General features: G+C 43.4%; 1 protein-coding gene across 1 annotated transcript in view; it reads right to left on the bottom strand.

Moving 5' to 3' along the window:
* ABCC4 (ATP binding cassette subfamily C member 4 (PEL blood group)) overlaps positions 1 to 13,490 on the bottom strand; it is a 1,516,984-nt gene that overhangs the window by 830,849 nt on the left and 672,645 nt on the right. Inside the window, exons 17-19 of the mRNA XM_085622127.1 lie at positions 11,550 to 11,587; positions 10,053 to 10,153; positions 4,846 to 4,992 (exon numbers count right to left, since the gene is read on the bottom strand). Coding sequence (XP_085478253.1) covers positions 4,846 to 4,992; positions 10,053 to 10,153; positions 11,550 to 11,587 — 286 coding nt within the window. The remainder of the gene's footprint in view (positions 1 to 4,845; positions 4,993 to 10,052; positions 10,154 to 11,549; positions 11,588 to 13,490) is intronic.

The following is a 13,490-nucleotide window of genomic DNA, read 5'->3' as shown; positions in this document are numbered from 1 at the left end:
TGAGAGTTAAGCGCTGCAGAAGGAAAAACATCAAAAAACAGGAAGAAAGCAAGCAGCGAGACAACTGCATTGCTTCTGGTGACTGGTGGCATTAACAACTGTTTTTATAAACTCAAAAGGGAACAGTTTCTGCCAAAAATAAAAGGGCTGATCAACAAATGCACACATCACGAACACTGGAAACGCACGGCACTGCTAAGAGGGAGAATTTCCGAGTGAAAAGGGCGGAATTGATTCAGCATTTGGCTTGAGTTGGCACAACCAATACTTTATGAAAGCGAGAAAGAAAAAAAAGAATCGATCAATAAAATATTGGTGACAAACTATACTGCTTCCTACCACACCTCGGCCACCTCCAAACACTCCAAATAACAGATGTTACAGTTACTCTGTTTAATGTCCCAGTATGACAGCAAGCACCGTGGCTGGCCATGGATCACACAGAAACAAATAGTAATATACACACAAGCAACAAGGATGTAAACCATCAAGACAAATTTGACCACATACTAGCAACCATCCAAGAATCAAGGGAAATGCTTGAGTCTAAAATAGACATGGTGGCCCTTGGTGTGGGACTCTCGAGAGCAGACCAATAGAAGCTGACAGACAGAGTGTCAGAAGTGGAATCAACCTTGGCAATGGCTAAATCTGGAGTAGGTGATCTACAAACCCAAATCCCAGTGCTAATAGAAAAGTACCAGTATTTACAATACAGAGAGGCAGATGCTGAAGGAATGGCACACCATAAAAAGATACATGTATTTTTTTCTGAAATATCTGAAGGTCTCTTTTTAGAGAAATGTTTAAGCACAAGTAGGGGCATATGTACTAGGAAATGTCGGAGCACTGAGCTGCGCCATGTTTGGTAGAGCCACACTCTGACATTTCCAAAACACAGGGATGCACCATATTTACAACAAAACAGCACGCCTCTGTGTTTTCCCTAGCGCTGGCGCTGAAAGTGGCAGCCTAGCACCAACGCAGGCACCCTTGCACTATAGTGGAAGGGTACCTGCGTGGAAGGGAATGATTGTTTATGTGCAGGAAGGTGTGCTTTCTGTACATAAACAATCAATAATAGTGATTTGTAACTTCTATGTGTGCTGCATAATGCAGCATACATAGAAGTAGCAAATCATCATTATTTAATGATTGTTTATGTGCAGGAAGGGACACCTTCATGCACATAAAACATCACTCATGGTGTTTTGCTCTTTCTGTGTGTGCTTCAGAATGCAGCAAACATAGAAAAAGCAAAAACAAGGAGAAATAAAAGTTTTTCTTCTCATATTGCCATTCTAACGCCTGCTCTTGCATGGCGTTAGTTTTTGGCGCTGCTTCAGATTTACACATCCTTGTAAAAAGCAATGGGTGTTGCGGTGGAACGCCCACAGCAACACCTATTGCACGGCCTTTTCACGCAGATACTTGGGTGTAAGGGGAACATAATTACAAAGGGGCATTAAGCCACAAAAAGTGGCTGAATGCCACTTTGTAATTATGGAGCTGGGCATTGCGCCTTAGGAATGTCGTTAAAAGGGACATTCCTTTGGCGCATTGCCCTTGTTAATATGCCCCGTAGCATCTTGAGGACTCTCCAATTTCATCACGGTGAGAGAGAGTACCTTTCCTCAATCTCTTTTCCAATGCTTTCGGCACTGCCTCACCCAATAATAGATAAATTGCTGAATTTTAGAAACCCTGAAGTGATACTGCAAACAGCATCTAAGCATGGACGTGGTCATATGAAGACAGCAAAATGCTCATCTTCCCAGACTGCATGGATGCAGTGCAACATCTTCACATTACTCTAACAGAAACTATGATACATGAAATTCAGATGCAGGCTGCTCTTCCTGCCAAGCTCAAGATACTAGATGGAGGGGCAGGACAGCTTTTCTACCCACACAAAGGCTGTAAGGGGATGGATAGAGAGTTGATGGGACACCTTGACATCTCAGAGAGCTCATTGACTTGGCGGGGGATCTGGTAAGCCCAGAGGCAACATAAACAGCAGAAGGCAGTGAAGACAACAAAAGAGCAAGCAATCACAGAGAAAGAGTGCACAGTAAAGAGCATCAATGCAAGAAGCGACACACAAAGATTAATCTCCAGAGTGGCACTGATAAGATCTCCCTTGATATGGAGTCTGACACCGATTAGTCATGACCTGATATGCCACAGGAACCTGATGACAATGACTGCGAACACTATCATTTGAACACTTCATCCAGGAGCGCGGCCTGTGCAGGTAAAAGCGGTGGGGCGGAGTTGGGGGGGGGGGAATTCAACAGATGACGACGAGGGAAAATTAAGTAAATAATTAATTGTCCCTCGTCAAATTCTGTTGAATAACCCCACCCCGCCTCTCCGCCCTTACCTGCACGGGCCACTCCTGACTTCATCACACTCCAATGTGAAAGGCACTACTCGCTCACTAGGACCCTGAGTAACCACATGGGGTGTCAAACAAAATGAGAAGTACATACATCTAGTATAGCTTGTTTTCCATGTATTCCTTTTCATTGGTGAGCAACGATTATGTTGCAAGGTAGACAACACAGTGAACACAGGCTTGCAGCATTGCCCTGCTTACTCACAATTATGTCCCTCGTGCACTTGACCCACAGGACCACAGGATGGGACATGGCAAGCACCTTTTTATGGTTAGTCTGCCCAGGCTGGAGGGTTACTGTTTGTATTGTTTCTTGCCTATGGAAGGTCCAGACAGTGGTAAGGGGGATCAGCACTACAACAGGGGTACAACTCATACACACGAGAATATACTAGAGAATGTGCAGCTGCTGAACGAGGAAAAAAAGAGCCGCAAATAGAATTTGTTATTTAAATAATTCAGAATCAGCCTTAGACTAGGCTAAAAGTAGTAACTTTGTCACATGCTGTCACTGTTCTTGAAAGCGAAGTTGTGTAACACAGTCATGCGCCAGGCGAACAAAACAGAAAGTGGTTTGTAAAAGCACACTGTCTGTGGCCTATTATGGTCATTCAGTCGTTCTGTAGTAAACAAAAAATAATAACCAATGTCAGGTGTGCTGGAAATATTTTTGAACCCTGGTACTTGTGATATTAAACTAATCAAACTCTCACTATATATAAATTTATTTGAATTAATAAACCCTTGTGACACACTTTCAATAAAATAATGCTACCATGTAAATGGGATTGTAGCAGATGAACATAATTCAGTGTCATGCCACATCGTGAGATTTTCTACAAATGATTTTACGTATACATATTTCCACATTGCTCTTTTTTTATCCGATGGATTTCTCTTATATATATGTATCCTCTGAACTACATTTTTTCAGCAAATCCTATTGCACATGAAGAGGCTTAAAAGGGAACCTCCTGCATGACAAGACACAGTGATCTGAATTTCAGTTTTGCACAACCATGTGTATGTCTGCTCGAAAATGTAGAATTCTTGCGAAACACTTGTTTCTACTCCCTGCAGCAAAACTTTGAACAAAAAACACACGAACTGAAAGCTGTGTGCCAAGGATCTTTTTAAAAGGGATTAACCATAACCGCGAGGCATTTAATTAGTAATGATTCTACCACGAAGGTGAGATGTGAAACACGAAATACAGAGATTGGAAACACCTGAAGAAAATAGGAAACAACTGTTTGCTCCTAGAGAGACAAAAGCACCATCATACCCAACTTTAAGTAACCTTCTTAGGGGCATATCAGCAACAACCGGCGATAATCATCGTTAAGCGCACTGAGCGCTAGGATAATTATCGCCGGCTAGCGTGGATTTTTATCGCTGAGATAGCGTGCTATTAGCAACGCTTATCTCAAAAGCGATAATAAATCCTAGCGCTAACTGCCTAACGTGAGATTATCGCTGGAAACCCAGCGATAATCTCACGCAATGTGGCGTTAGCTTGATGATAGGGACTCACAAACTTAGCCAGGATATCAACCTTCCATAGGATATCATGGCTAAGTCAGGCATAAGGGGGCATATCAACAAAAAACGGCGATAATTATCGCTGAGCGCACTTAGCGCTACTTTTCCTGACGCTATGCTTCATAGCGTTAGGCTTGCTGATAGGAGAAATGTCGCTTAGCGACATTTCTCCTGTCATGCCAGGTCATGCCAGGTCAGGAACGCCCACTTTGCATCTCATTAGAGATGCAAAGCTGGGCGTTAGGAATCCTGAAGCTAAAGCAAGGTTTCACGCGTTAGCGTGACCTAGCTGATTAGGCAATAAAATTATCGCCGCTTTTCGGCCAAAAAACGGCCGCAAAAGCGGCGATAAATTTTTATCGCCTGCTTGTTGATATGCCCCAAGGAAAGTAGCGATAACAGGGGTTATCGCTACTTTTCTTGCCGCTATGCTTCATAGCGTGGGGCTTGATATATAGGAGAAATTTCGCATAGCGACATTTCTCCTGTCATGTCAGGAACGCCCACTTTGCATCTCATTAGAGATGCAAAGCTGGGCGTTAGGAATTCCTACGCTAACGCAAGTTTTCACGCGTTAGCTTGCTAATTAAGCGATAAAATTATCGCTGCTTTTCGGACGAAAACGGCCGCAAAAGCGGCGATAATTCTATCGCCTCGCCTTGCTGATATGCCCCCACGTTCCCTAAATGTTGGTACCTAACAAACCAGTTTGAAAATATTGTATGCTTCTGATGCTTTCAAACCACATTTCAAGCAGCCTTATAGAGCCATATAAGGATACAGGATGTCCCAGGAGAATGGTAATCTGCATACATCAAAAACTAGGCTTGCATGAATAATAGCTAAGTATATGTGACATTTTCTCACATTCACAATCTCATGATTATTCTACTTAAATAGCTTACCAATTGGGTTTCTGTCAAAAAACAGGACAGGAGCGCGTAGAATGGCCTGAAACATCTGGTTATGAAGGGTCTGTCCAGCACTAACGAGCACTTGGAAGACCAGCAAACTTCTCAGTACCCCAGACAGGACTGTAGAGCATGTGAAACCTGACAAAAAAAGTTTAAGGAATTTTAAAATGCACCATTCGAAAGTTCTCTCCCAAGCAATACAATGCATGTATTCAAATCAATTCCATACACTGAGATATTTATGTTTCCTGAACCTCATCAGTATCATTATTACTCTGATTTACGTAATCTAACATTGTGTCACATGCTCGGTACCGACTGTCAAATAACATAACATCTATGACACATTTGTGTCATGTGAAAATGCCTTTAGATCATGGCACTTGTTCTCAACATTTCCATTGACCCACTGAAGCTGACAAAAATATGAACGGTCAGTGCTCAAACAACTGATTAAGTTTTGATTCGGGCGCAGTAGTGGTCGGGGTTACCAAGGATAGGGGAGTTATGGAACAATGTGTGCATGACTTTGGGGATGTGTACAAACCACATCACACCAGCACGCAACATTTACAATATCAATAATCCACTATGCACAAATAAGCCATTCATTAATATACACTCCATTGACCCCTTATCTGGCAGATGTGCTTTGAGCAAAGTCCGATCTCTATGCAACCATGCCCCTGACGTACACAACATCATGCAGGGCAACAAGACTGACTACTTAACCCCATGATGTGTCAGAACTGGCAATATCCATGTCTACCCTCTCTGTCCAATTGCAACTCAACAAGGACAGCACATCACAAACAAATAGGGTGATTGCTTTTCAAAGCGCATTATCAGTAAGTAAAATACCAATACTAACAACATTTTCTTATAAATCTAGCCGCCAAATTTAATTTACATCAATCACGTTCATCAGAGTAATTGTCATTTACTGGCCACTTAGATGTGGTATTTAGAAGAAGCTTGGCTCCTTCATCTGCAACCTTTTAGAAATCTCACAACATGTAAATCTATGGGGATGATTACGAGTCTGGGTGGCCCGACCGCCAGATTACAACTTTCTGTGTCGTTCTGGCGGTGGACCGCAAGCTGCGCCAGGGAACTGCTGTTGCGGTGGAGTGGCAATACAATATGCTGAACGAGACTAGCGCAGTCCCGCCGAGCATATTTTGAGCTCCTCCACCGCCAGCCTTTTCATGACAGTGAGCCCACCACGAAAAGACTGGTGGTGTGGTGGGGAAACAAAGGGGGCCCTACAGGGCTGCAATGGCCCCCTACAATATGTGCCCCCCTGTCTGCTTGCACCCCCAGTTCCAGTCCCTGCCGTGCTTGAACATTTTTGACATTCCCATTGTGATGCCCTTTTTCAGGGCACCACCGTGGGCACGGCAAAATGACCGTCCGCCTGCATGAGTTTAACTCGTAATCAGGCGGGCGGTCTTAGCGCAGCTTTAGCAGTGCTGAACAGGCACAAAGCCGACGCAGCACCGCCAAAGTCGTAATCAGGCTCTAAGCTCTTTTTACCTCTGTTCAACAACACTCTGGAAATATTCACATCACAAAAGCGGTTCCTCACTCAGCTTAACCGTTTACAATATCAACATAACACGAAAGTACCATGCTAACACCTAGCAGATTACTTTCATGTGTTCTACAAACCCTTCTGAATGAGAAATACACTTGAATTCGCTAAGCTGAAATACGAAAACCCCAGCCTCCTGCAGTACCAACTCATGCTTCAGGTCTGTGAAAATCTCGAGCCCTCCGTCTTGAGTGAGACTTGTTATGTTATGTTACTGGCTATTTCTAGAGCGCACGTTCACCGAGGGGGGTCTCTTGGTGCTAGGTACTGATATGTCTTAAGAGCCCTTGTTACTGATAAGTCTGTGTAAACAGCCAGTTCTTCAGGAGCTTCCTAAATTTAGTGTAATGGGAGGACTGCCTAATTTCCAAGGGGAGGGTGTTCCATACTCGAGGGACAGTGACCGAGAACCTGCGACTTCCCATCCTAAGTTTCTTATAGGTGGGGGTGACCAGGTAATGCAGGGAGCTAGATCTCAGTTCTCTTGTCGGGCGATATTTTACAATCTGCGCTTTCACGAATCCCGGGCAGCTCATATGTAATGCCTTGAACGCCATGCAGAATCCCTTGAACCTATATCTTTGCACAATATGTCCTCCTTGTTCTGGGCTGCGGTCCCTTAGGCCTAGAGATACAATGTGCGTCCCCAGTCAAGTCACACACCACTGCCCCCTCCATGTTAGGATACCAGAGAATTGTGAACACAGCACTCACTACTGTACATTTCTTTTTTGGTGAGAGTGGAATAGAACGATGGGAACATTTGATTTTTCTTTTGAATGCGGCAGATCGTTGAGAGAGTCCTGCACTAACACATGCATTTGCACACTCACTCTTGCTAGTCTAATACTTCAAGTAATTCCTTTCTGTCTGCTGAACAAATAGGAAATGATGAGTTTGATCGTGACAGTCATTATCACAGCTGTGAGTGCCCCTCCTAAATGTTCTGAAAGAAAGAAGCGGGTGGAGGCACCCTAATGCCTTAGTAGCTACTGGTACTTTCTAATTCATTGATTCTGTACACTGAGCAATTTGCTGCTGTTGGGAGCTTAGAACAGAAAAGTGGCAGGTATTGGCTGACAGCTGATCGTGATTTATTTGAGATGGGATTCCAGGATAACTTAGGAGGACTACCTTATTACCAGTCACTGGTACCCAGCAAGTGCCTCCACTGTGTATATTGTTAGCTCCTTATCTTTTTATCTGTCTGAAGCTGACAGAATTTTTTTTTAAAGTTTGTACTTCTGATGCCATTGGTAGGAGTTGATGCTAAGAGGGACTGCAGCATTTGTTATTCAACCAGCTGGAATATTTGGTCACTGAATGAAGACTGTTTCACAAAGGGGCAGTACTACAAGCTGCTACAAGGTGTTTCTCTTGAGTCAGGTACAAGTCATTGAAAAGTCTTTTAAAGCGGTGCAGCACCTCACACCGCTGCTTGATGTCGTATATTAGTCAGGCACGAAGCATGTTGCAGCTCCTTAGCCTCTTACTAAAAGTACCAAGGTACCATAGGCACCCCCAGTTAAAACAAACTCCACTGCCCCTCAATGTCACCATACCAGAGGATTAGGAACAGTGCAGACTGCCTTGAACATCTCCTTTGGCTGAAAGTGGAGCAGCTCTAAGGAAAAAACGCAACCCCGCATTTAAGCAAGGCCGATCAGAGAGAGGGTCTGCCTTCAACATATACAAATGCATATTCACTTTTGCTATTGTAACGAATATTGATTACTTTCTATACATTCAAGAAATATTCCTATGCTGGGTTATAACAGCAGTAGTCATTATCACTGTTCTGAGTGCACCTCCTATATGTTCCGGAACAGGTGAAGGCAGCATAACATTTATAGGTATTAACAGTCTCTATTTGAAACTGATGGGACCAGGGGCATAGATTCAGGGGGGTTGTTTGGGGGTGTTACACCCCCCTAAAAAATGTACTTTGTAGCAAATAGTTGGGTACAGATACTTTCAGTCGAGTATGGTGAGGTGTCTGTCGGATTTCAATCAGAATTTTTACATGCCCACACTGACAAAAAACACACAAACACACACTTCATCGCTCTCTCGTCTCCCCCTTAAAAACCTGGGGGCATATTATCAAGAAACGGCGTTAAAATTATCGCCGCTTTAGCGGCAGAAAACTGCCGCTAAAGAGGCGATAATGGGCTTGATAATATGCCTTTGAGAATTCCCACAGAAGCCCATGTCACCAGAACATGGGCTTCTATAGGAATTCTCGAGGGCATATTATCACGCCCATTATCGCTGCTTTAGCTGCAGTTTTCTGCAGCTAAAGCGGCGATAATTTTAACGCCATGCTTGATAATATGCCCCCTGGTTAGTTAGAAAACGATTGTGTTTTAAGTACTCCTAACAATCCACACTCCTCTCTCTTTCCACTGCCTCTTAAGCACCCCTCGGGTTCTGCTTCTCATAACATATTTTAACAAGATTTGCCAGCGAGATTGTTGGAGAATCTGAAGCTTACTCCCCCCGCCCCACCCCCCAAACTTACTGGCCAAGCTACGCCACTGGCTGGGACTTTTAAAAAACACACACTAAAAATGAAATAAATTAAAAGAGCAACATGGGCAGAGGGTTGTTGCAGGACCTGGCTTACAAGAGGTCTTACTGGAGACTGCATGATACTTCAGAAGAACTATGTTAGACAATCATCCAAGTAAATTGTGTAGTGTGGAAAATGTATGAGACCAGGAGAGTCCTCGGTCTATCAGGAGTCAGAATGTCTCAGTTCCATTCGAATAGAACATGGAAGAGGAGAGGGAGGGGTCATGCTTGTTTTAATAGAAATATCTTCCAAAAGGTACCGAAGTATAAGCACTGCATACGGTCCAACATGCACTACTGCAAAATAATATCTTGAAATATGAATCCTGGTATTCAAGCGTCTATTGTCAGTGATCAATTTGAATAGCAGAAAAACGAAACTTTCTGTACACACCTTTAATTCTTCCCATAAGAAACTTGCCTCCTTCCTGACTAATTAAGGAAAAGCACACTTTACCAGCAGCCCTAAAGTAACAAAAGAGCACCTGTGTGGGTAATTCTGCTATTTTTAAACGGCTTGCCTCACTGCCACTAGAAAGATTAATTTAAAGTTCAATGAAGTGCCTAAATTTTATTCAAAACGAAATTGGAACTGTCTCTGTTGTCAGTTACAGAGTATGGATCCATTTCTAATCCCTCTTGATTTGATGTTTAATAATTTCATATTTCGCTTTAGTCGACCCATCAGTGGAAACAAAAGCCACAGGTCTGCAGGGGTGGCATCCAGCACGCTCTTCAGATGGCTCACCTTCCCAAAACACTGCGCCTGCTCGCGCAAATTAGCTTGAATCTGAATGTGCACAAATCTGTTCAGTCACAGGATGAGCAAACAGTTCACACTGAAAAGCTGCTACCTCCTCAACCACCTCCCTCCACAGCTCTCTCAAAAAAATATTCTATTACACTGAAAGCCAGGGAGGGGCCCATGGTCGACTTGAAATGTGCTGAGAGCGTAAACCGCATCCCAGGTCCTGATCAGGGCTCGCTCTCATTGAAAATGAGCATATGGCCGAGTCGATTAGCGTGTTACCTGCATAAACTCCCAAGTACATGCTGAGATCCAGCTGTGGAGGTGCCTCTCCTGTGCTGTTGTCGCTGGTGGTCACATTCAGTTTTTCCTGCTCGTTTGCCCTAAAAGTAAACAGCAAACAAACATTGTAATAAAAATAGTCAATGGAGGCTTTCCAAATAATTTCCAAATTACAAAAATGTTGTTCATGCCACACCGTGGAGGAACAGGGGCGCAATTCCAGGGGGGCGCAACATGTACCCCCCGCATGCACCGGCAGGCCCAGAGGTGGCAGGGGCTCCCCTTACTTGCATGTCCGCCACCCTTGTCATGGCGGGCTCTCTGCCATGATATGGGTGGTGGATTTGCAAGTTGGAATATGCTTGGCGGTGCCACATCGGCACCACAAAAGAATATTCCTGCCCCTTTTCGCTCCGTCACTGCAACGGGATGCCGGGTCCCGGAGGAGGCGGCGTTCCTGTAGCGGTCCAACCGCCACACTGGAAAACGGCAGGCAGACTCACAGTGGTGATGGTGATCAGACCGCCACCGCGAGTACGGCAGTCCCAGGACTACCATACTCGTAATAAGCACCTTAGTCAGGATAAAGGGTTAGTGATTCTTGTGAGGGGAATCAGTTAAAAAATAACCTGATAGGATGAGTGCAAGAGGAGTCATGCAAGGTGAAAGCTCCATGCCTATGAGGATCTCTTCACAAATGGCCCAGTAAATGTATCATGTTTATAGTAAAAGGACCAGTGTGGTCTCTTCCAAGATGAATATGTGTATCCCCATGTGTGCCATGACCCACGTATAATGTTTTATCACACCCTCATTCAAAGGAGGATGGAATGGCTGTATTTTGATGCAGTGTGTATATATGAGAGAATCCTATTGACTAAATGTTTGAAAAAGTACTTACATTTTTAATTGAATAAGGTTTAATACATCTCCTTTTCATATGCTAAGATTGAGATATTGGAACCTTTGTTTTATATTGTATGCTTAATTGGCCGCAGAGGACCACGTCACTACACTCACACCACAATATGAAGTGAAAAACAGAGGAAACCCTTTGGTCATCTCTTCTATTGGTGGAGAGGGTGATTTGGCAGCACCGCTCCAGGGATAAATGCAGCTTATGGTGAGATCATCAGTAAGCTGTGAAATATAGATGAAATGGCTGTCATGAGAATATAGGGTCTGTGGTGGGATGAACTACAATAAGGAATCTTGTCGGTTAGTGCGTACGACAGGCTTCCAGTGCAGCATTTTCTTAAGCGGACCTGCTACCAAACGAGTAATGTGCCATAGGAATTCATGAGAAACTTTATGGAGAGATGCAAACAGGTGCTACAAAAGGATACAAATAATGCACAGCACAACACTCCCTGATCTTGGACCTCTCCTGCTGATTTGCACCCGACTGGGGCCGCACAGCGCTTATAACATTTGGCAGTGAGAAATGCTGTCTGCTCATCATAAACGGTTTTATTTGTAGGAACATAAAGCGCTCACCAGTATGACAGCCACCAGTCGTCAAGAACATAGAAAACCTGTGAAAAAAGACATAGGAGATATTATACCTTACCACCGCTCAGAGATATATACAGGCGGATCCCTCTCTATGTCAAGCAGATAGTCTTAGCGGACCTGCTTGGCAGAGGTAGCAATTTGCTTTAATTAAAATGAAATTACAAACTGCAGCATTCGAAAATATAGTAAGAACTGCCAAGGGGGCACAAAGGGTAGAAGCATGTTAGTAAACAGGCACAGACGAAGTGCTGGCCCCTCCTCCCCTTATAGCACCACCATCACTCACCCCCTGATTGCTCCTGCCTGTAGTGGAACTGCTGTGTTTAGCAGTGAATGTATTGTTGTCCCCCTTGCAAAGTTCTCTGATTCCATATGGCAACAGTGCATACCATTTGTCACATATTTAAACTATATGCAAATATAGCAATAATTCAGTGTTCAAATATAGCAATAATTCACTTTTAAAGAAGTGTTCATCACTGTAGTTTGTGATTTTGCAACACTCTTCCTTTTTTATGGTTTAAACTAAAAAAATACTGGTAAAACCAGAACAAAAGGGAAATAGCTCCTATTGTAAACAGATAACTTTGAATAATACAGATGCCTCAGCACTCCAGTGAATAAAAATGCCACCCAAGACAGACTTAGGGGCCTATTACGATGACCGTAACGGAGCGCGGGACTGGCTGCCCATGCTGCGGTGGTCCCGCCATGTACATTAGGATGTGCCCGCCACACGGCGCAGCACTACCATGTACTACATGGCAGACACCACGTGGTGCCTGCCATGTAGTGCATGACAATGAGGGGGGTACCATAGGTATCCCCCCATGTGCACCCCCCACCCCCATTCACCCTGGGGGCCCGCAACGGGCTCCCAATGCAAGGACCGTATGCCTTTCGATGGCGGCAACGCCGCCGTGTAAAGGCAATTGACTGCCAGCATCCTAATATGGATGGCGGTGTCTCGCAGACACCGCCACCATATGCAGGCACTTTTTTGCCGGTCGACAAGTCGACCGGCGGAAAAGCGGTGGACGGTCTTTCCATCCGCCGCGGACCCCCCAGCCATCCTAATGTGGCGGGGGGTCATTCTAGTGAGGATGGCGGGCAGGTCGACCCCGTGGGGCCGGCGGTAGCTACAGCAGGCCCAGCAGGGGGCAATCCGCCCGCCATCCTAATGGGTCCCTAAGTGAAGGACAAGGTGTCTTTTATAAATTCTTGCCAAATGGTCAAACACAAAATGTCTTTGTTATCGAAGAAAGCAACAAGGATGGTCTTGGGTTTGTCACTTAAACATCATTACTATTTCCTTTTTTCTCCCACGTATTAGACAAGAATATTGAATCCAAAATATTGACTGACTATAATATCATGATATCATTGATAAAAAAAATATGGCAGACAAAAGTATAAGGAAAAGTATATTGGTTTTTTATTTGTTCCAATATCATCAAAGTTAAAAACATAATTTACAATAGTACTATTTTAGGATATTGTTCTATGCTTTGATTTCTTTATTATTATATTTTTGTCGAGTTGTTGGGTATACTGGGGTTACGTGGGTAATGTTTTTCAAATGCATACATTAATTAGTGTTCATATGTTAACTGTATTCTTTTTGAAATTGTTAATTGTTTGGGTATAAGTTTAATTACTTTTTAATTCTTTTACAAAATTAAATTTTGGTCAGTGGCTCATTGGGGTATTGGGTGAGTAGTGTTTTAATTTCAATATATATATTAATTGTTATTAAATAATCATAATAATACTTGATTTTTAAAATTGTAATTTCTTTAATATGTTCAATTTGAAGCAATTTACTTATTTGGAAATGTGGGGTTAGTGTTTTTATTATGTGTATTAAATTGATATAAATTGTTGTATATTGTTATTGTTAATATTTTGTTATGTTTATTTATA

The sequence above is a fragment of the Triturus cristatus genome, chromosome 8 (genome assembly GCF_964204655.1).
Source record: "Triturus cristatus chromosome 8, aTriCri1.1, whole genome shotgun sequence".
Taxonomy (NCBI): Eukaryota; Metazoa; Chordata; class Amphibia; order Caudata; family Salamandridae; genus Triturus; species Triturus cristatus.
This window is presented reverse-complemented; position numbering and strand designations above follow the sequence as displayed.